This window comes from Chaetodon auriga, chromosome 2, assembly GCF_051107435.1.
Source record: "Chaetodon auriga isolate fChaAug3 chromosome 2, fChaAug3.hap1, whole genome shotgun sequence".
In the NCBI taxonomy this organism is placed as follows: Eukaryota; Metazoa; Chordata; class Actinopteri; order Chaetodontiformes; family Chaetodontidae; genus Chaetodon; species Chaetodon auriga.
In genome coordinates, this window is record NC_135075.1 from 22433497 (window position 1) to 22455804 (window position 22308).

The 22308-nt window shown below is 41.6% G+C and overlaps 2 protein-coding genes across 2 annotated transcripts; one reads left to right on the plus strand and one right to left on the minus strand.

The window, feature by feature from the left end:
- Positions 1–148: 148 nt before the first annotated feature.
- Positions 149–16604, minus strand: rtf2 (replication termination factor 2). The gene is made up of 9 exons (XM_076741324.1): positions 16435–16604; positions 15213–15307; positions 14874–14967; positions 14642–14781; positions 14296–14374; positions 3778–3888; positions 3520–3574; positions 1956–2030; positions 149–1409 (listed from the first exon to the last, which is right to left on the minus strand). The coding sequence occupies exons 1-9, from the start codon at positions 16501–16503 to the stop codon at positions 1213–1215; spliced, it is 915 nt and encodes a 304-aa protein (XP_076597439.1). The 5' UTR covers positions 16504–16604; the 3' UTR covers positions 149–1212.
- gcnt7 (glucosaminyl (N-acetyl) transferase family member 7) lies at positions 5960–14175 on the plus strand. Its single transcript, XM_076741311.1, has 5 exons — positions 5960–6394; positions 7858–8113; positions 8461–9202; positions 10005–10100; positions 10586–14175. Exons 2-5 carry the CDS (start codon positions 7907–7909, stop codon positions 10825–10827), a joined length of 1287 nt encoding a protein of 428 aa, XP_076597426.1. The 5' UTR covers positions 5960–6394; positions 7858–7906; the 3' UTR covers positions 10828–14175.
- Positions 16605–22308: the final 5704 nt, after the last annotated feature.

The window sequence follows — 22308 nt, forward strand, 5'->3', positions numbered from 1 at the left end:
GTAATTATTGCCTGTCCTTTCACATAAAGCAGAGTGTAGCTAAGCTTTGTATCACAGGAGAAACACGCAATTAAGTGTGCATTTTACTTGTAATAGGAGCTGCACAATACACATAAAAGGAGAATATTTTTTAAAAAAAGATGTTAACGGGATTGAATATAAATTTATTTTGACATTTGTTTGTTACATGCAAAAAACTAAAATGAAGAAAAAGAAAAGACTGTCCTGTTACAAACAGGAAGAATACATTTTAATCTCCTTTAAAAGAACTGTCTGAAAAACAGTGTGTTGTAAATGTGATCATTCTATTTCACTACATTTTGCTGTTAAACTAGATGCAAACCAAAGACCAAAGACCTTCCAAAATGGGGAAAAACAGTCAGAAACACCTTGTTTGGAAAAAAAAATGACAATATTGAAGCTTGTGATGCTCAAGAATGAGGAAGAGAACTAAAAATGTCTCCTACTGTCCTTTTCATTAAATTTTATTTTATCTTTCGCTATGTGTGCACTTTTTTCATGAGCATCAGAATAAATAAGATGCTTTAAACTGTCTTTATCTTGTTAACCTATTTTTTTTCCCCGCAAACTTTTCAAGCAAAAAACAGAACGATGATCACAAATAACTTGAAAGCATTCTGCTCAACATGTTAATTATGTATTCTATAAAGAAGAACTGTGAGCCAAGCCCATACTGATGGAGCTTACAATGACCTACACGTGTTCATCCACAGACAGGAATCACACAGAAGTAAAGCTTTCACCCTTTTTTTTACCTTAACTGAGGAGTGAAATCAAGCCCATACCTGACCTGACACCACACAGAGATCAGTTTAAAAAGCTTCACTCTGTCCACTAGGAGACAGCAGAGTGACAGAGACGATAAAGTCGCCCTAGCATCAATTCTCAGAGCACCTGTGACTGAGAACATGGAGGTGCTGGGGAATACATGAGGGAGGAATTAAGTAACAAAACAAAGAGTCTGAACAGCCTGGGGAGCTATTAACAAAACGCTGACAACACGTAAACACTGACCTACTGGGGACTGAACACAAGATGGGTTTCCACACATTGGTGGTATTATCAGAGGTCAGGTGGGTGGTGTGTGTGTGTGTGTGTGTGTGTGTTGGAGCCAGGCACGTAGAACTAGGTTTATCAGTCTTTAATGGGTCACAATATCTGGAGCAACCTAAATACGGTGAGTGGCGGTTACTAGAAGTGATACGGGGTGTGGGTGACCCAGTTGGATGTCTGCTCTTTAGTGCGCTTGGCAGAGCTGTGGGTGGTGAACAGGGATTTGAAGGCCTCCGACTTCTCCTCCATGCTCTGGATGGACCTCTTGGTGGCGGAGGCTGTCGAAGACTTGGCGCCTTTAGAGGAGCTGGAGGATCCTGAGGGTCCGGCCACATCTAGGCAGCAAAACGGCAAATGACGGAGAAAACAAGAGACGAAAGAATGAGGAAAGTTTCAAAAGGAGGGAATATGATGTGATGCTGCAACGTAAAAACACTACTGTTCTGACACAGTTTGATAATTCTTTGTTCATTTGTTTTTTTTTTTAATAAACAAGCAATCTCACTGGAGAGGTTCATATTCACTGAACATGTGACTGGAAAATTGATGCGCTGTGAACAAGAGGCCAACTGGGCACTGAGCCCTTCTGTGCTCAAAGTCAAGTGAGAGAAATCATGAAGAAGAGAAAGAGAAGCTGATTATACAAACTACTAGACTATCCTTTTTCTACTTATCTGGCAACATCTCAGTTAAACCCTGAGTCTTTTAAGCTGTTCTCTTTCAGAGTGACTGCCATGCTGTTTGAAAGTGAGGGCTGCCTGAAGTCATTGTGGCAGACGTGCTCTGCTCAGCACTAAGGCCATTTTCAAATTTAGAAAGGTTAAACCACCACTGAAGCTTGGTTTGTCTATTTTTAACGACAGAAAAGTGCGGTTAGCTACCTGACTGGCTGCTGTCACCACCATTCTGTTGTGAGCTCCTCCCTGCGGCGTCCACTTCAGGAGATTCTGTGTCATCTGCAGGAAGAAACAGGAGTCAGAGAGTGTGATTAAGACATTGAACACCCATATAAATTAAAGACCACCTGCTTGATAATGAATTACAGAGCGTCGCATAAAAGGTTTCTCATTCAGGTTAAATCACTGTGAACTTTGTTTGCTACTAAACATCCTATAGGAGATGTTGTTTTAAATCAACTAGAAACTATGTACCTACATGGAGATGTTAGTTTTTAATACTGTTTGTTTTCCAGTCTTCTTATCTGCTATTACTTTTACAATCCAGACTGAGCTTTGCACAAGCAGGAAAAAGCTGCACTTGGGCTTTTTTTATTGTTTCATTGAGTCTTTTCTTTTGAAGTTTTGATTCGAGTAACACAAGTAAATGTCAACGGTTTCTCAGCCTGTTCGCTTGTGAGGTGAGAGGAGGGGACTAAACAGGAAACCACACCTGTCGCCTCCGACTGCACACAACACTGAAGGTCTCTGATGTACCGTTCGTAAACACGGGGCCACACTGTGCAATCGCTTTACCTACTCCAGTGACACCATTATACGATTTGCATTTCTTTGCATGTTTGTGTACAGGGCCGATGTGACATGGAGGAAAAAAGAACAAATACGTGCTCTGTCCCTCACTCTGTGACCATCCACACAAAGCCACAAAGCCACTCCACCAATCCGAGTAGTTTACTTCACAGAGGCGCAAACACAGACACAGAGTTCAGCCTCTTTCTGAATAATTACTTTACATATATCAACTATCAAATGACTATTGGACCTAATGGTAAATGACATTCTGTACCTTTCTACACATCACACATCAGAGAAATCACAAATTAGTTTCTTTCCTCTAACAGTGACACCTCCTTGGCTCCATATTCACAAGACTCAGGGAAGAGAGACTCGGGAGTAATACACATACTAATATTTATGGGAAATTTATAAAACTTGATGACTAATCCAAAACATTTCCCTTAAATCTTCAGTCACTGCATGATACATCTATTGTTTTCTTGAAATATTTCCAGAAATGGTCAGGTTACCACAAGTCTGATCCCTGACACATCTCTGCAGAACCACAGTAAGATGAAGAAATGATGTAATCGGAGCAGAGGCTATATGTAAAGATCATGAGATGAGATGAGTCAGGATCCAGGTGGCTCGACACAAGAGATTTAGATCATCGACCTCTCAAAGCAATGTGCGAAGATAGCTGCAGACTGAAGTAACTGTTTTGGGTTTTTTTTTTATAGCAGACCATGTCACATTCTGCAGGATTGTGTCTTTCAGTCTTAATGTTCAATGTACATGTACTTAATGAGATTTCATGCATGTAAAACTTTTGAATAACCCAGCTTACACCACTATAACACATTCAAAATATTATCCAAATGAAGAAGTAAAGGTTCTGGTGGTTTTTGTGCTGTTTGGCTGTGCTTATGTAAATCCTAAACAGGTTTGCCTTAACAAGGTGCACGATGGCTCGACCAGCCTTCACACCGACCTTTTGATTCTGATGATGGGGCCACAGTTTCAGCTGCTTTGCTCTTCTTTGATTTCTAAAACAGAAGGGGAAATGCATTCGTTTAGAAAACAATACAGATTTCATTCTAGTGAAGACAAAAACTGTTCTAGAGCTAACAGAGAACAAATCCCTCTCTAGAACCCAAGGAAACATTTTATAGTTTACTCAACCCCAACCACCAACTCCATGAAGTCATCATCGTAGATTAGCTGTAGCTCTTGTTAAATGAAAACCCACCTTAGTTTTGGCTTTGGACCGCCTCTCGTCCATCTTCTCCCTCAGCTTCTCCACCTCGTCTTTAGTGCCGTTGAGCACGACGACATCCTCGTCTTTAAACGGGTCCCCACACTGAAGCAGGAGGAATTACAAACAACAAAAACACATATTGTGGCTTGTATTTTGTATGAAGTAATGCACAGCAGTCAGTCTGACCCTTTAACACATGGTGATGCACTTAGTTGCTGCATATACAACGATACTGGAACAGTATTTAGACAGTATTGTCCTACCCTGCCCAGAATTACTGCTAATTACTAATTACCGTTAACCACATCTAATCTTTAAGAAAACACTGTTGACTGTCTAGTGGTGAAACTAAGTAGACTGTCTTATAATGTTTTTTTGAGCAGTCCTGTGGTAAATCGTTCTACGCTACCGATTTATATTATGAGAATGAGAAGGACATTTAATGCATTCAGAGGATTTTTCCTGTCCCCTTCCTTGAAACATACATTTCACAGCTATACATTTCTTTGAAAAAGTTAACCCCGGATACATCTGCACAACATCCACGATGTGTAAGCGTCTTTAAAAACACATAAGCACACGACATGAATGATGTTTGATTTGGTGAAAAGTCCTGATTTCAGGTGCGCGACAGGTAAGGAGATGTGCTTTGACTTGCAAAGCAATGTTTAGTACATCCATTTAAAGCTGTTTGTGAGTTATCAATGCAGAGTCAGACACCCAGAATGGCAGATAGTAAAATAAGTGAAGCTATTTCCATACCAAACTGCATAAATTTGTTTTTGTTTGTCTGTTTGTTTTTGTGTGAAAAACAAATGCAATGTGCTGAACGCTTCTATGAACGCACTCATGACATATCGACTTCCAAATCATCTCCCTGCCACACCACTTTCCCTTTGTGTTCATTTGCATGCAGGCTGCATTTGATTCACTGTGAGAGGAAAACCAAACTCTAAACACAGCGAAGCAGATGGAAACAGGCAAATTCAGACAATCAATCATTCAAGCAGACGCGCACTGATGGATGCAGAAACTATTTTCAAACATTGTGACCTGCCAAAACATCCAGCCAGGATCACAATATTGTCTGTTCTACTCACTACAAATAAACTCTTATATTGTTGAATCCAGCTGAATGACCTGGGTATCTTACGAACTGAATATCTGACTGAATAAATCCACAGACATCTTTTAATTGGTCTTTTAAACTTGTTCAGCAGGACTTTTCCTTATAAACAGAGACTGGTAACGTTTGACAAACAAACCTCGGCAACTATAAAGTACTTTCACTAAATAATAAAAAAAATGTTTGTTGCAGACTAACTGAATTATGGTGGGCACTTTGCATGAGTTTCCCCTTCACATGCTAACGCAGCACTGAAATGGTGGATGTCATATTTGATTTATCAACAGTTTGTAAATTGTTTACAGAAATGAAACCCGATGGGAAACACAGTCTCAGAAAAACTGATCATTAAACATTGTTGCATATCTCTTGGACAGACTAAGCCAAATATAGACGGGCAAATATCTCTAAATAATAATTTTGTGCATTGCTTAAAAATGACACTTGCATAAGCAGCGTGACTGCTTCAAAAAAAGGGAAAACACACCCATATGCAAGCACAAATATTAAACCCCTGAGTAACCAGCAGGGGATCTATTGTGTTGCTGTAATGCAGGCAGTGAACTCCGGCCATGTGCTCTGTTCAACACAAGAGGGATAATCTCAGGAGCTGACCAAGCAGCAAACAAACTCTGTGGCTGCTGCTCTGAAGTCAGTCACTCTGCTGCTGCTGCTGCTGCTGCTGCTGCTATTACCACAAACTACACAGTGAGCTGAGCACCTTATCAACAAGTCAGCAAACAGGTACACCAGAATCTGGCTTCAGCACCAAACCGGCTACTCGACAAGGCAGCAAGAAGGCAAACAAGACAGAGAGACGGCGCTGAGTGGAGAGACACTGTGGATAATTCAACATGTGCGCCTGTAACTGGACAGATGAGCTGGAATTAAAACGCATTTGAGGGGAAAAAAGAAGGGAGGAACCTGACGTGAAGGGGCTGCGAGGGAAAAATGATGGCAAGCAAGAGGACAAAAAAAGAAAGACGCAACGCACCATTGAGTAGGAAACTGTACGAGGGAGGAGAGTGGAAAAAACCTTAGGGAGAGAGTGTGTGAGATGGGAGTGTGTTCCTGTGCGGCAGGTGTGTGCGTGGGTGTTACTGCTGGTAACCAGGCAGGGACGGACCTCGTCTCGTGGGGATGTGGCGGGGGGGCGCGACTTAATCAGCAAACTACAGAGAAACAAAAAACGTATGTACAAAGCGCCGCGTCTCACTCGGACAGGGTCTCAAGCTCAGAGCGCAGCCGCCCGGGTCACCAGCTGCCAGAAACAACAAGAAAACAATCCTGACGACCGCAGAACAGAAAGCGCTCCTGCTGCTGTCGTACCCGGTGTTCCTGCTGATGGTGGCCATGCTTGTGCTCTCCGTCAGGATCTGGATAGACTTTAGTAACGAGCTTGGAGGAGTTGTTTAGATAACAATGATCGGTACAGTGTTGTACTTCTGCACCTTAAGGACTACAGACTGAACTGCCTCAAAGGTAACTGGCTCACCTTGCGCTGGCTTTGGTATTCTGTCTTTACATCCTGTCTGTGTTTATATGTGTGGGACTGACACAAGCTTTACCTGTTTGATCTAGCCAGCGAACGTAAACATAGAAAGATTGAATCCTGAATGAATATTTGAAATGTGGAACGATTATTAGCTAAAGCACCAGACCTGACGGTTTCTGACTGAACAAACAAAAAAGGCAATCAAGCAGCAAGCTATTCTTTACTTACATGCTGGGTCAGAGGTGTTTTTCCTGTTGGGAAATCTCGGCTAATCTCCACAGAAGATAAGAGGCGTACACATTTCCATGGGAGCCGCCGTGGATCTTAGGTGCTGTGCTCAAGAACAACACGGCTTTCACAGCGGGGGGACTCAAGTGAGGAGGCGTCACTGACAATAGTCCTCAGGGAGATGCTCTCTGCTCTGAAGAGGGCACTGGGATGTAAGATCCATGTTTTCTCTAATACTCTCTAGTCTGCTCATTTAAGATATTCTGCAACTCAGATACTGCAAAAATATGGACAATGCACTCAGTAAAACTATGACAGCTTCCAGTACCCACACCAGCTCATTTTAGTCTGTTTTGGCTTCATGGGTGGAAATCATGAGAAACAATTTACTGAGGTGTCCTGAGGCCTTCCATTAAGAAAAAGTGGTACTTTCTGCAATAAAACCGCCTCTATATCCAATACTACTGAGCAGCCTGGGAGGTTCAGATCATCCCAGGCTACTGCCCTTCTGTTCTCAACTATTCTCCAGTCAGTCTGAAACCATTTATCCTCATATCTGATAAAAAATGCTTGTTTACTGAATGTCATCTGTTGCACCTTGTACATTTAGCTCCTGAAGAATTCCTGACTTTTCAGATGATCCGCCAAGACTTACTCAGTGAGTCTCTTAGAATGTTTCAGTTAAAGCTGCATTTGCTTTCATTGCTGCTGATTATTTGCCAACTGGTTTCCTGTGAATGAAAACGAACAGCATTGTTGCTCAAGATGGTGTCTGCAATATGTATTCGCTAATTTTCTAATATAAAACCTACAAAAGCAGGCTATAACCAGCAAGTCTCTCTTATTTTTACATGATAACCAACTGATTATCAAAGTTATAATACATTTTCTATTCATCAGCTGGTTGCTAATCACTTGAGCACTGGTTTTAATTCATGATCCAAGCAAAAGGAAAATATTTATGACAGAAACTTCCATGAGTGCATTTAAAAGGTTCACTGAAGTCTTACAAAGATGAATCAGAAACAATATGTTGCCAGTTATGCATCACAGCTCAGATAACAGTCATTAATAGACTGAATTCGTTACAATAAAGTCCATTTCTTGAGCTAAAAACTGGCTTCATCAATTAGTGCTAACCTACATATTTAACCCTATTTCACATCCCTCACGGGCCCCCGGACCCTCCTGCAAATAACCAATCTGGATGTCTTTATTGCAGGAGTTTTATCTGTGGTGTTGCTGTCTGAATACGGTGAAGCGGGGCTATTATGCGCCAGCTTGAAAGGACAAAATTCAGCTTCCTGTTCTGCCTGGGGATGAGTATTATTATTTCTTCAGTCATTTACTTGAAGACCAGAATGCCATCAGAGCCCAAGCCCTCAGAGCCTCAAAACTGCAAGCCCTTCTCCCCTGAATGTAAAGCTTTTCTGCCTGACGTGGAAGAGGGAGTAGAGTGGTACCACCGCGACTGCCAGGTGTGTAGTTTTTTTTTTTCTTTTCATAAACACAAGTACTTTCTTACTGTATTTCTAAACAGCAAGAAAATGCAAATACTAGCCTGCAAATATTTCACATCAAAACTATCCCAACCAGCCAACTGTGACGCAGATTTGAGACGGAAGCAATAAAATAAAAGGTTCAATTTTATTTTCTCCTGCCTCAATGCTTTCTTGGAGAGCTTTCTGATTTACCAAATGTGCTCAGTATAGAATATAACACATTAGCTTATGCTAGCCAAACTTGCTATGATTCTAGTGTAACATGGGTAACTATGTTTTAATAACATGTGTAGTGTTCGTTTATCTTTATTTTCTGTCTACAGGTGGAACGCTTTATTCATAACAGTCATCTGCAGTGTTCCAATCTGACCAGAAACCTGCACTTCATCACAAGACCTCTGAGTCGTGAGGAGGAGGACTACCCTTTAGCGTTTATTCTGACCGTTCACAAGGAGCTGGAGCTTTTTGTGCGTCTGTTGCGGGCCATTTACATGCCACAAAATGTCTACTGCATTCATGTGGATGCTAAGGCTCCGTGGGAGTACCAGGCGGCCGTACGGAAGCTCGTCAGCTGCTTTAAAAACACCTTCCTCTCCAGCCGCAGCGAGACAGTGACCTACGCTGGGTTTTCCCGCCTGCAAGCAGATCTGAACTGCATGAAGGATCTAGCAAAGTCCACCATCGGCTGGAGGAAGGTGGTGAATCTGTGTGGACAGGACTTCCCCGTCAAGAGCAACCTGGAACTGGTGCAGTACATGCAGGGCAAAGAATGGAGGGACAGAAACATGACGCCTGGGGTCAAGCAGCCGGAGTCGATGAGGCACAGGACGCAGCTCCAGCACATGGAGATCACAGGGTCACATGTGGCTCTGAAAGGGGTGGGACTAAAGAAAGGTCCCCCGCCACATAATCTGCAAGTTTATTTTGGAACAGCCTACTATGCCCTCACGAGGGCTTTTGTAGACTTTGTTCTGAAAAGTCCAATAGCTCACGACCTGTTGGAGTGGTCCAAAGACACATTCAGTCCAGACGAGCACTACTGGGTGACACTCAACCACGTCAAAGGTAAGCTGCCTGTTTCAAAGGGGTATAGAGACATGGAGTAACCTCTACTTCTGCCAACATAACCTTTCTTTCATGCTAAAGCAAAAGGAGAGCAGGTGACGCTAAGTGAGATACAGAAAAACAATCAATGCAGCAAGATCAAATATCATATCTGAGGTTTGAACCATTCAAACTGGGCCATTGACTGTGCTTTTAAAGCACAAGTCAGAAGGTCAGTTAGTTTACCTGAGCTGTGTAATCTACAGCAAGGTGTTGGTATTAAACTCCCTTTAAGTGTCATCTCTCACACTTGAGTAATGCTTGAGTCAAGTCTCATGAGGCCACGTTTTTTCGGTAAATTGAAATGACTGTTTTCCTCCTACACCAAAAGACAACCACCTTAGTTAGGAAATAAGGCATTTACAGCACACTGCAAATAAGGAACTGACATAAGAAAGAAATTAGGTTGCCTGTAAAGATGGAGGCTGAAATGAAATGGGCTTAGTGTAACAAACCGCACTCTTCTAGCAACATATGTTGGTTGCTTCTAGCGGCACAAAGATGACATTTGGTTTGGTATTGGTTTCAGTTTTTACAGAAGAAAAGCCTTAAAGGATGAGAACTGCAAAGCACAAATGTAATGAACCTCCCCACATCCAGTAAAGAGCGGCACACAGCCGCTTCCCTCAGCTTTTCTACGGGAAGCACCCGGGATCGTCTCCCACACAGTGGTTGAGACGGTCTCAAACAGCACTAAGTAAATCCCTTTAATTCAGTTTGGTCGCATGATCATGATTCATTTTGTCTGGTTATGTGTTTGAAGATGCTCCCGGTAGCCACATAGACGGAGGCTGGGCAGGAGACATCCGGGCAATCAAGTGGAGGGATCAAGAAGGTGGAGCACACAATGGCTGCAAAGGTACAGTAGAGAAGTGCAACTACTGTGGAAATGACTCTGCAACATTCAGAATTAGGCATGTAATTCACAATTTTTTTGTGTGGCCAAACTCACTACTACTTACACAAACAAGCAGTAATTAATGTCTTAATCTAACATTAGCCAAGTTTGTACTGTCTTCTTCCTATAAAAGGAAAATTGCCAGCCCCTTACTCCATGTCTGATGCTCTTGACAGGATTACAGGAAAAAGTACTGGCTAAGGCAAGTCAAGATTTACACAACAAAAGATGATAGGAGGACCGTTATGAGGATTTATCTGATATGATGTACTCTCCGATAGGTTTAGTCTGTCTTTTATATGACCTTTAACAAGATTAAGACGAAAAGCAGCAGCACACAAACCTACTGACAAACACACACAGCATCATCAAAGGTCTAAAATTGAATCCTGTCTCAAAACAGACTCATGCCTACTGTCTAGACCAAAACTGTTGTCATTTTTTAGGCTATTACGTCCGAGATATCTGCATCTATGGAGTGGAGGACCTGCCATGGATCATCAACAGGAACAGCATGTTTGCCAATAAGTTTGAGAGTAATTCCTTTCCAGAGGCACTGGACTGCCTGGAGCAGTGGCACAGGAACAAAGTGTTGAGCCAGGCAACTGTTCCCATAGAGCCATCATGGCTGCTGGCCATGCAGAGCAACTCAAGCAGCAGCTACTTCAACAGCAGCACCGCAGCATGAAACCGCTGCTGCTAACCTCAACAGAAGTCGGGCTACATGCAGATCAGTTTATTTGCTTGTTCAGAGGCCGGGGATGTTAAAAATGTGAGCAGGAAAAAACTGAACTGGGAACAGCAGGATGATGCACTGTGCACCTCCTGACTGCAGCACGCCCACGGTTCACAGATGGATTTGTCTATTTATGAAACTGTGAGATGACTGTTCTTTTTGACAGTTAGAAGACACAGTTTATGTCAGATGACTAAAATATCTTTACAGTAAACCAATGCAGTTAAAGGAGAAGTACAACGTATCCAACATGAAAAAATTACAAGTAAATATAAATGACTATTTAAGATGACTACACTTGACAAAGTATTAAAGAAAATGCTGAACATGCATTTAATGCTGTTTAATATATTAAATGTTTAATATTGTTTAATTTAATACTGTTCGGTGTGTGGTCTAGTTAAAATAATATTATTTAATGAAATTAATGCTTAATTTTTTTTTTCAATGAAGTAGGGAGCAGCAGGTATAAACAGACAAATAAAGAGAACACCGAAAAAAAATTCCCTTCTTCAAACAGGACTGAGTCTCTATCCATGATAGCAGGTCTATGAGGCTGCGCAGTGAGCAAAATGCTAACATTGGCATGCTAACATGCTAGCAATTGATATTTTCCCCTGCACTTTCATTGGTAGTTTTACAAAAGTGACTTGCTCAGGCAAAGATTTGCAGGTACTAATCAGTTTATGTGACCTTCAAACCTCTAAGACACAAAATTAAGATAAACACACCAGCTTAGGGCGTATTTAGACCGCTAACAGCCCTGGAAACAAAGAAGAGTGTATATGAGGGCATGCTGTTTCAAGGTACAGGTCGAAGTTAAAATACAAACCAAGAAGTCTACCGTGCAGGGTTACTAAATGTGCGGAAATGAAATGAAGAGGAGAGGAACTGGGAAAAAGACAGAGAGAGGCCTGATGTCAATGTCAAACCTATGACCTCAGCCCTGAACCCTCAGACTACTCAAGCCTCGTCCTGTCCAGCAGATAACAATTACATGTTTCATTTCATGATACAGATTACCAGGATAGATGCTAAAGAAATGCTCCAACATGTTCATCAAGTGTACCAACAACTGTCTGCAATATGGCAGCCAAATAAGAAGCAGTCAAAGTCAAGAAATTGTGTATTGCCTAATAAGCCTATCTTAGCAAAAATCTCCACAGACAGTCAGTTTCCCACAAGAAGCACTATAACTTCACTTATGGTTTCAGGCTCTATTTCTGGCAAAGTCAAACAACTGATCTGTGCCAAGATGCTTTCACTGCCACAGGAACAACAGCAGAGACTGGATATCATCTGCTGTCTCCTACCTCATAATAGCCTGTGCATGAGAAGTTACGGCCATAGCTATAAATTTACTTAAAACTCACAGGTCAGGACCCAAATCGCCCTGTCTCTATTTCTGTGAGGTTCCCATGTGGCTCCATTTAGGTCACTGTCAGAAACGGCTCAAAAAGAGGAACAGTAAAGCCTACAGATGTCTACAGACGCTTGATGAAAACTAGACAAGAATATGGAACGTCTTTAAGTTAGTTTGGTCTGTGACCACACTTTCCACTTGAAACAAATCCAGAAATAATACAAAACTACATTTAGAAAGGGTCAAATTGGAGTAGACTGTATGCCACTGAACTACAAAGAGATCTGTAGCAGGTACGTGCAAAATATAGTGTCCCTCTGGACCAAACAAAAGACAACTTAAAAAACTGTAACTACTACTGTGTTTGTTAATGCTGTTGCTACTGTTGCTGTTTTTTTCTTCTTCTTTTTTTGAGTTTGAGTTTAACAAATTATGAAGAAAATGTTCGGTTAACACAATGTCACTGTAAAATAAAGTCAGAAAAAATGCACATATTTTTCTCAGTTTTTCAATTTGCTTTCCAGCCGTCATTTTGGAAACCTATAAAGACTAGCAACACAAAACTGATAAGCTATCCACCCATCTGTCCTGTATTGTATGTCGTACTATAAGCCCATAAGACATATGCAAAATGACCACCCTTCATTTACCCCCAGGCTAACTGGACGGTTCTTAAGCTAATTGCCTGCCACAGCGGTCAGACTGTCTCCTCAGCTATATAAACTTACAGATTTTAACAGTTCACTACTTATTGTGAGCATTTCTAGCCTTTTAAATACCGTAAACAGTGCAAACATGTTTTAATTTCAAGCTGACACAATATTTTCAACCAGCGTACAGTGTTTTGAAATGTCAAAACCCCCCATGGGAGTGTCAAAACAGTACACTTCAGAGAGGCTGTTTACACCTGGCATTAATATGCATCTTGGGAGATCCGATGACAAGTACACAGCTCTAAGGGCGTCAGTTCACACCTGGAATTACCAAAAGTCTCCACGTTCCTCAAGCGACCACTTGTGATCGGATCTCACTTACTCACTCTACGTGCAAACAAACACATAGATAGTTTCCCTTTGCAAAGACCAGATGTGGTTTTGGTTTTGAGCAGTGCAGCGGCCTCACAGCAACATCAAACACACGCCGACACATGAAACACAATGTTTCCACACAAAGAAAGACAGAAATTATTTGCCAAATTGACATGAGGCCCAAATAATTAAAGATTTGTCATAGGCAGCCTTTCACATAGCTTATAAAGTTTCTCCTATTTCAACAACTCACAAAATTGCAAGATTTCCTCTCCATAGGTGACAAAGAGTTAGCCAATATTGGTTACTGTTTAATATTTCCTGTGTAACATTAATAAAATGTTTTCTGTCATAAATTTGGCATAAATGGCAAAATCAACTGAAACAGTGAGTTCACAAACACCTGCTGTTTATCTGAGCGGAAGGAGAGCCAAAACAATTCGTTCATTTTGCATTACAGTGAACCAAATGGAAATTACTGTGTCCTTACGCAGAGGATGTCTGCTGAGTCGGCGGTCTTTCAATGTCACCCAGGACACATTCGCTTATACCACAAGAATGTGGCCATATGCAGCTCAGACCACCTCCAGATGTGGTCTGAGCAATCACATCTCAGTATGTGCTCTATGTATTGTGGGTGCATTCACATCTGTACTTAGAGCTGTACACTTGTGATCGGATCACCAGAGATACGTGCTAATTCCAGGTGCAAACAGGGCCACATTGTTAACACACATTCTTCTGCATGTGAGGAAAAGATTGTGTATCTGGAATCATGCCAATACCAGACTGCTATAGTGTGTTATCTGCGTTGATATTAAGGCTGTTTATTTACCAAGCATTAGCAGTGAGAGAACTCTGTATGTAAATAAAACAAGCAGAGTCACTGCCACACATTGAGAGGTCTGCAACGGGGAGCAGTTTATTGAAAGGAAAGATTAACATTAGGGAAATTTAACAGTCACAGTTGGCAAACATCAAAGAGTTGGAATAGAGTGACTGGGGGAAAAAATGTGAAATATTGCTCACCTTGTGGCAGATTTCTGTCTTTACCTCCTTCATGGCCCTGTCGGAAAATACGCAGCCACAGGTCTGCAGGTAACAGAACCTGAAAATGGAAACCACAGGGCGTATAATAACCTCTACAGACATTTCCTGCACAAATGAACTGTCTTGAACTTGTCAAAGGTCTCATAAGGCCTTTAAGTCTCACCCAGTAAGTACTGCACTACAGTCAACTAGATACATAAAACTGATCTTTAGATCAAATTGATAAGCTTTTTTAACTATACTTGGTGCATAACAGTTAACACAGTGAAGCATCAGCCTGTTTGTTATACTTGTGGTTGTGGATCCTTTACTTGTTGTTTGTTACCTGTGCTTGCCATTCATCTCCAACCCAACAACAGGGCAAATGAACATGCCGCAGTGGATGTCCTCATATCTGTCACCTTTAGCATTTCTTCTCTCTCCCTCCCACTCAGGGTTATCAGTCAAGTTCAGTTCCTTTATATCCTGTGGAAGGAATAGATCAACAAACATGACAATTATCCTATGAAACCAGAGACAAATGCACACAAGCGCTGCCAACTTTAGTATTAACATACCTTGATCCCACGGATGTGAGTTACAGCCTCAGCATTGGGTCTCTCAGCAGACTTATCCAGAAGGAATTCAATGACAGCATCTTTGTTATACAGCCTAAAACACAACATGGACGAGACTTTAAGAACATAGTGAGCTGTAATAAGTGAATATTTTTAAAGAATGATGGATGAATGGGTGGACGGGCTCCTTCACATGAGAGTTATTATCAGTTTTTAACACAAGTCTGGCAAACTAATGACAGTATGTTTATTCACTGTCACATCACCAAGCCGTCCTGTCTCAAGAAGGGTACCTCGGAAGCCTGTTCGATGATAGACAAAAAGAAAGCCAACTCTCACCTTCCCAGTTCACAGGCAACAATGGGACGTCTGAGTTTCTCCTGGCTCAAGGCACAGTATTTCCATTTGGCAGCCAGCTCCGCATTTTTATCAACCTGGACACATGCGTAGATACATAAGAGCACAATTTACACATATAATATCAGAAAATTGTCTTTGACTTTAGTCTATGGTGATTAAATTCACTTTTCAGGGTGGGTTATCTGTCCTATTTTAGATTCCCTGATTGTCTACCCCAACGCGGGACTATCCCCGGTCGGCACTCTCCCGCTAGCCAGACTATCGAGCCCACCGACATATAACGGAGCTAGTTATCTTTTTTTATGTTAGTTTTTTGTTACGTACAAGTGTATTTGACATATAATTAGTGACATATTGTTTCAAATACACCTACAGTATGACCATTAGCCTATGAATTGACTTTGTCGTTACGTTTTAACAAGTGGTGGATAAATCCTCTTTCCGTTTCCGGTCAGTTAACGTCACATCACAGATACTCTTGAGTTCGCCATGCCTCTGGTTTGGTAGTACGATGTACTGTATCCTTCGTTCAGTATCTGTGGTAGTAGTTGTAGTAGTAGTAGTAGTTGTTGTTGTTGTTGTTGAAAAGAGCGAACAACAACTCCGGACTAGCAAACCAGTCCTATTACTGGCCAAGAACGTCCTGTTACTGGCATTACTGCCGCTTCGACTGGCATACTCCGCCGTCGTTTTATCCAGTAGTGTTATTCTTACTGGAGTGGTGTTAAGAAATAATACGTGTGCCAATACATAATATATGCTATAAATGACACGAATACGTGAAATATAATCAGGGGGCAGTGTATATATATGATAATACGTGAAATATAATCCGGCGGGATAGATCGTCTAAACCACCTGGGGCTACGCGTCCGTGAGCGAACTCAGTTGGGAGTCTCCGTCTATCTACCCTATTTTAATAACTAACGTTAGCTACTTAGCTAACAGTCGAGTCTGTTTGTTAGCCAGCCTACGTGTACATAACGCAGCTCGACACAAATACGTTGATTGTTTAATATATCTTTGAAAATAACTGAATTTGTTATGATTACTTAGTTTTAGTTAGCTAATTAGTTTTCAAGAGAACATATGCTAATAAACAGTGTTAGCTGGCTAACAGTTAGCTTAGCAACCACTGACAGCTTTCGATAACATCGCAAAGTGACGAATTTGAAAAGGAAGAAAAATAACCGTGACCTACCTTCTCGACTTTTTTGGGACCTTTCACCAACTCGTGTCTTTTGGGAATCGTTCCTCCATCACATCCCATCTTGAAAGCTGACTTCTAAAGTTCAATTATCGAGTTGGCTTTCTAAGGACAACGGTACTAGCAGACAGGAAGTTCTCGGGTTGTAAACAAACGACGAGAGTCTGCAAGACTCGCGGGATGTGCGATTAATTTGATGTCGCCCCCATGTGGCCGAATAGAGCACCTCTGGATGGATTGAATACGACTTCAAACTTATTGATGTATTTTATAGCTTCAGCCACAGTGTGGAGGTATTACTCCAAATATCAATTCAAGTTTCTGTTCAGCATGCAGCCCAGATGAGAGCTGCCAGAGGAATGGGAAGCAAATGGAAATTCACCATTTACCATGAAGATACTGAGAATATCTTTCTTTGTAGTTATTCTACCAAAATTGTTTGTTTTTCCACCAGCATTTTTATTTGTTTTCTAAAGCACCTTACAGTATTGTTGCCATGCATGTAAACATGAGAAAACATCCCCCAGATGACTTCACTCTTACTGCCCATCTATCTATTAGACATTTTTCAGTCAGCCATTAAACCCAGAACTAGTAAGTGACATTAGTCTGGCTTTCAGGGTTGTTGTTAGAGTGGTCTAAAGATGAAAGTTTCCTTGGAAGATAGTTCAATGAGTGCTAATGAGATCTGTTTCCTGTGCCTTGCAGGCTGCAGATTAGTTTACTATCGATGGTGCTGTCCAAGAGCGACCATTAGTTTGGGGAATACCTCAGTGGAGACATCTCTGGCGGCATGACTAATAATCTGTGTGGAAAAGAAGACTGAATAAAAACACAGCATTGGACTTCATTTTGGCTGAGAAACTAGATTTCAGCCTCTTTATGCTCACCACAGACCAGCAGCCGCTACTGTGGTTCCCAAAATGCAGCAAAATGAACAATATAAACAAAAAAACGTTTCTCCATTTTGCCTGTTTGTTCGATTGGTCCTTCCTGTAATTTATAAATTGTGTTATGTCTCTTATTGAATTTCCCCCCTTTCTCACACAGAGCTAAATGTTTAGTATGGATTTTCATTAGAGGCAATGGAGTGAAAGCTCTGTTAGCAAACTATCTTTGAGAGAGTGCAGCGCCCCAGGCTGATAGAGCAAACCAACACCTCAGGAACACACAATGCACAATGGCCACTGGACAAAAGGAGACAGAACAATGGTCTTCTATCCCTGTCTTGCATGTTTTGCTGTTTTCCAAACCACACGGCCAGATAGCTGTTTTCCATGATTTATTTCAGTTTTGTGTGTTCACGTTGGCATGTATCTGATGCACCTAGGCATAAAAACATGCTACAGAGATCTCTTGAGCGGAAATTGGCAGAAAACTTAGGTTACACATTGCGCCTGTGCGATGCAAGTTACAAATTACTTCACATCTTCTTAGTCAGCTATAAACAGCAATTTAAGAATAGCTTCAAGTATATCAGGGAAAATTGCAAATATCTACAACCAACCATCTCACAGTATTTTGGTATGCCAAAGGTAATCCAAAAATGTCTGTTTTGAAGGTTTGAGTAACTTAAGCTGGATGGTTAAAGGCAGAGGAGTTGGTTGTTTACTACTTGTCATTTACTCCAACCATTCAGGTATCACAGCTTCCATGTAACAGAGAGACGTGTGTTGTCACAGCTCAATTACCACAGAGGTACCCTGAAATAACAACAAAATGAGGGCAGTGAAGGTTGCCAAAAGGTGGAGGTGATTTCTCACTGCAGACCACGTTAGTTTTTACATGAATGTTCAGATACTTTGGATACGAGACGGCAGTGTAAGAGAAAAAGTTTGCAGTTCATTAAATTTTTATCAGATGAGATTTAAAACAACTTGAAATTGCAGAAGGCAAAAAAACAAAGCACCCTGCGTCATTTCTGACGTGACTGCAATCGAAAGCCACAGTGCGCCCCCGCCAGCATCAGTCAGTCTCCACTGTTTTGATCACCATCTTCTCCAGTTTTACAGCTGAATCTGAAGACTCTGCACGGCTGAAATGCAGCTTCCTCTTCCCCAAATCTCCCTCTCTGATTGACCTCACTACCACACATATCTTCCTGGCCTGCTGTGGTGCTACCCAGCACGGCTGACCCAAAGAAAACCCCAACCACCAAGCGCCCATCCAACCTCATGTTTATACTTCCATGATGAGTCCAACCTGCCCAATCAGACTTCCACTGACTGGCCTTGAACTGAAACTGTATACATCTTAACCATCCCAGCCATCCGAAGCAGCCAGCGGAGACCAAGGCTGCATTAATTGCACGGACCAGCCCTGGTAGTGCACCGAGTCCAATGCATTTAGCGTTTCTAATTGGGAAGGAACTGCTGTGTTTACATTGGCGCTAGTTGATAGACTTGGACCCTTAGCCCTCTAAGCCAACCGAGCTAAAGTCCTCTGTAGGAGAGAAACCAAACTGCCTTGTCCCTGAAGTCTCTCTGGACAGAGCTGGAAGGAAATTATTTGGAACAGAGAAGAGGAATATTTACACAGGTTTATTAAGGGGGATGGCAGGGAGGTGAATCTTTTTTTCCCCTCAAATTTTACCTTAAATCCATAGTGCACTAATTTGATTAGTGTTAGGTGATGCCATACTGTGAGGGAATTTGCTCCCAAAGGCCTATTTTGCTTCTGAAATGACTCATTTAAAAGCACTGAGGTGAATGTCTTGTGTGTACTAGAGAAAGCCTATAATCTCCACCAGGTATTCAGCTAAATATTTTCATTGTCAAATAATCTGTGATTTTTTTTTTATTAAATCATTTATAGTTTTGTCTGTAAAATGTTAAAAAACAGTGAAAAATCAGTTTCCAGCGCCCCAGGTGAAATCTTTAAATTAAATTACTTATTTTTCCGATTAGTAGTCCAAAATCTAATGATATTGACTTTATAATAATGTGAAACTGGGCTTCAATGATTTGCCAAAATTGCTGTCAATTAATCATATAATTATAATTAGGGGTTAGGGTTAATTGACTAATCTTTTCAACCCTAATCTCGATCTCCACATCACACATCCGTCCCATTTAATTTGCTCATTACCATAAACAGTCTTACATAAAAAGCATTACATTGATTAAAGTATTATACTACAAGAACTGTCAAGACCTGGAACCCAAAAATCCAAAATTCAAAATGTATAAAGGCTGCTGTGAAGGCCTTTCATAACGTCCTGTAGCAACTCGAGTGGATGAAGTGACACCATACAATGTGCAAGCAGTCCCACGTCAAAAAATTCAACTACAAAATTACCGTCACCGCAACATTTCCCCTCAATAAAACGGCTGCTATACGAAAGAATATTTTATTTGTGATTTTAAGTTGAATAGGGAACACCACTGTTCACTACGCAGCCCCGACACCATGTACAGAGCCATATGCAAGTTCATGTACCTAGCATATAATGAGAAATCCAAAACCCTGGAAAAAGCACACCACATCCAACATGAGGACTGCAACGGGTTACCACACACACCAGTCGACCACAATTATTTTCTCATTCCTTTTTCTGTTTATGTTGAAACTCACATACCTAAAATTATGTCAGTTGGAAACATTGCCCATAACTAATTTTTCTATCCACTTGGTCTGAGCAGTATGAGTGTGATTAACCCACTAGAGCTTTGCCACATACTGATACAGATTTTTGATAGCTCGTACGGTCAAATATTCCATGTAGTCTGGCATGAAGTCATGAACGTAAATCAGAACTAGCGTTTTATTTTTATTGTCATTGTTTATAATGTGATCAGGATAAAATTCCAAATTTAAAGGATTAGGGTTTATTATTGTAGGTGATTCCAATTAGATTTGGAAACATGATAGATGAGTCAGCAGCAAGGAAATCAGGTTTTGTCGGTATCTCTCGGCTTCCAAGGGATGACTGATGAAGAAAAACATGCCCGATGTTGCCACGATTCCCCCAGCAGATGATTGCGGAACGTTTTCCCTCGTTGCACCAGCCTGTTGTGCGACGATTTTAATCCATCGGCTGCACCGAAGTGTACAGCTCAACATTTTATTTACCACAAACTTCATGAGGCACCGGGACCTGGTATGATCCTAGCCAGGCTGAGACGCAGACCCATGCATCAGCACACACAGTCCACCTGGACACATTTTTACCAGCAGCCAGTTTATGATTATCTTTTCCACTGTGGCAAACCAGCTCTGAACACCCGCAGACACAAACGCCCTAACGGATAAATGGGTACGTAGAGGCCCACATGCATTCACAGTACGCAGACAACCATATGACACACACACACACACTCACACGATCATGGTCCCTCCTTGATGCCTGTGACTGGGGAAGGAAAGTCTCCATACATCAGTGGAGGCTATATGAATGGAACAATTGCTTGTGCGCTGGCAGCACAGACTCAGTCACATCTCATTAGCTTGACGGGATACCCGAAAGGTTCTGACAGGCTCCTGGCTGTGATTGGTGTGGCCCGGGGTGATGGGGACATACCTGCGGCTGCCTTGTGTACTCTGTGGGCACGTGGTGAAGACTAAGCACACGTAGCAGCTGAGGCCTGGCAGCGACGGTAGCTAAGGTTCTGGGTGTCCACGCCAGCCGCCGCCTCACCATACACGTCTTCAGCAATAATAAAACTCACTCTCACTTTTTTGCTTTTTTTTTCTTTTCTTACTCTCACTTTCACCGTCTGTCTCCTGCCCACACACACTCACATTACACAGACATGAGGGGAAACAGAGGGCGATTCTGTGTAGGCTACCGCTGCGCCACGATGAGCTCAGTGCTAACTTTGAATGCTAACCAAAAATCCATTTGGAGTGGAGTTATTATTTTGAGTTTATTAGCCTAAGTTGTTAGCTTTTTGGAATCGTTTGGGAATAGTTTAAAGGAATGGTTTGACACTTTGGGAAAGTTGCTTTCTTGCTGAGAGTTATGTGAGAAGACTGATAGCAGTCTTACATCTGGCCTGAAAGTATTCAACTGCAACCCATTAGCTTAGCATAAAAACATGCAAAACAGCTAGCAGGGCTCTGTCTGACAGTCAGAAAAAACACCTCCCTGCACCTCTAACGTTCACTAAATGACCTGTTATATCTTGTTTGTTTAATCTGTACAAAAACTGGATTTAAAAAAAATGTATTTTCTTGGAGTTTTTCTTGGCTCGGAGCAGAAACTTCCTGAAAACTTGTCATCATGAAGTTGAAAGACAGCCAGCAAGCTTTCAGGAAGTTACTTCTCCAGGACCAGAAGAACACTACTTTGTGTTTCGCATGAAACAAATAAACAAGATGTAACATGTTCATTAGTGAGCTTTAGAGGTGCTGATAGGCAGATTTTGTTACCACCAAACAGAGCTAGCTGTTTCTCCCTGCATCCTTCAATCTTCAATGATGTGCTGAAAATGAGCCTTCGGTCTGCAGTGTTTTTATTCAGTCCCCTCCTAGATGTCTCTCTGAGGGGTCTTTGGAGGAACACATGTTTTTAATAAGGGTCTTTACGTCTGGCCTTGCATAAATGTTTAGCAGCGTTCCTTCTGGGAACTGGGGCCTGTCTTTACAGTGGAGGCTAATCAGCTGTAAATTCTGTTTTAAAAAGGAAAAGGAAGGCATGGAAGGAGTTAATCTCCAAGGCCCAATGCACTCCCTTTATTCTCTCTCTCTCGCTCATACACACATGCACATACAGTACACACACACACACACACACACACACACACACACACACACACACCTCCTTCCAGAAAGTGAAAGCAGGGGATGATGACAAAAAGAAAAGAGAGAGAAGAAAAGCTTGAGGCTTTGACAAATGATCTAATAAACGGGTAGGGAGATTACAGGCTA

Bases quoted from the DNA above. Each gene is read 5' to 3' on its own strand.
- rtf2 (XM_076741324.1), bottom strand. From the start codon at position 16,503: ATGGGATGTGATGGAGGAACGATTCCCAAAAGACACGAGTTGGTGAAA. The intron at 14,375-14,641 runs GTAACAAACAAC...TTCCATTTTCAG, and splicing joins GAGATGAATGGCAAGCACAG to GTTCTGTTACCTGCAGACCT. The intron at 3,575-3,777 runs GTGGGTTTTCAT...CTTCTGTTTTAG, and splicing joins GGTCCAAAGCCAAAACTAAG to AAATCAAAGAAGAGCAAAGC.
- gcnt7 (XM_076741311.1), top strand. From the start codon at position 7,907: ATGCGCCAGCTTGAAAGGACAAAATTCAGCTTCCTGTTCTGCCTGGGG. The intron at 8,114-8,460 runs GTGTGTAGTTTT...TTCTGTCTACAG, and splicing joins GGTACCACCGCGACTGCCAG to GTGGAACGCTTTATTCATAA. The intron at 9,203-10,004 runs GTAAGCTGCCTG...ATGTGTTTGAAG, and splicing joins GACACTCAACCACGTCAAAG to ATGCTCCCGGTAGCCACATA.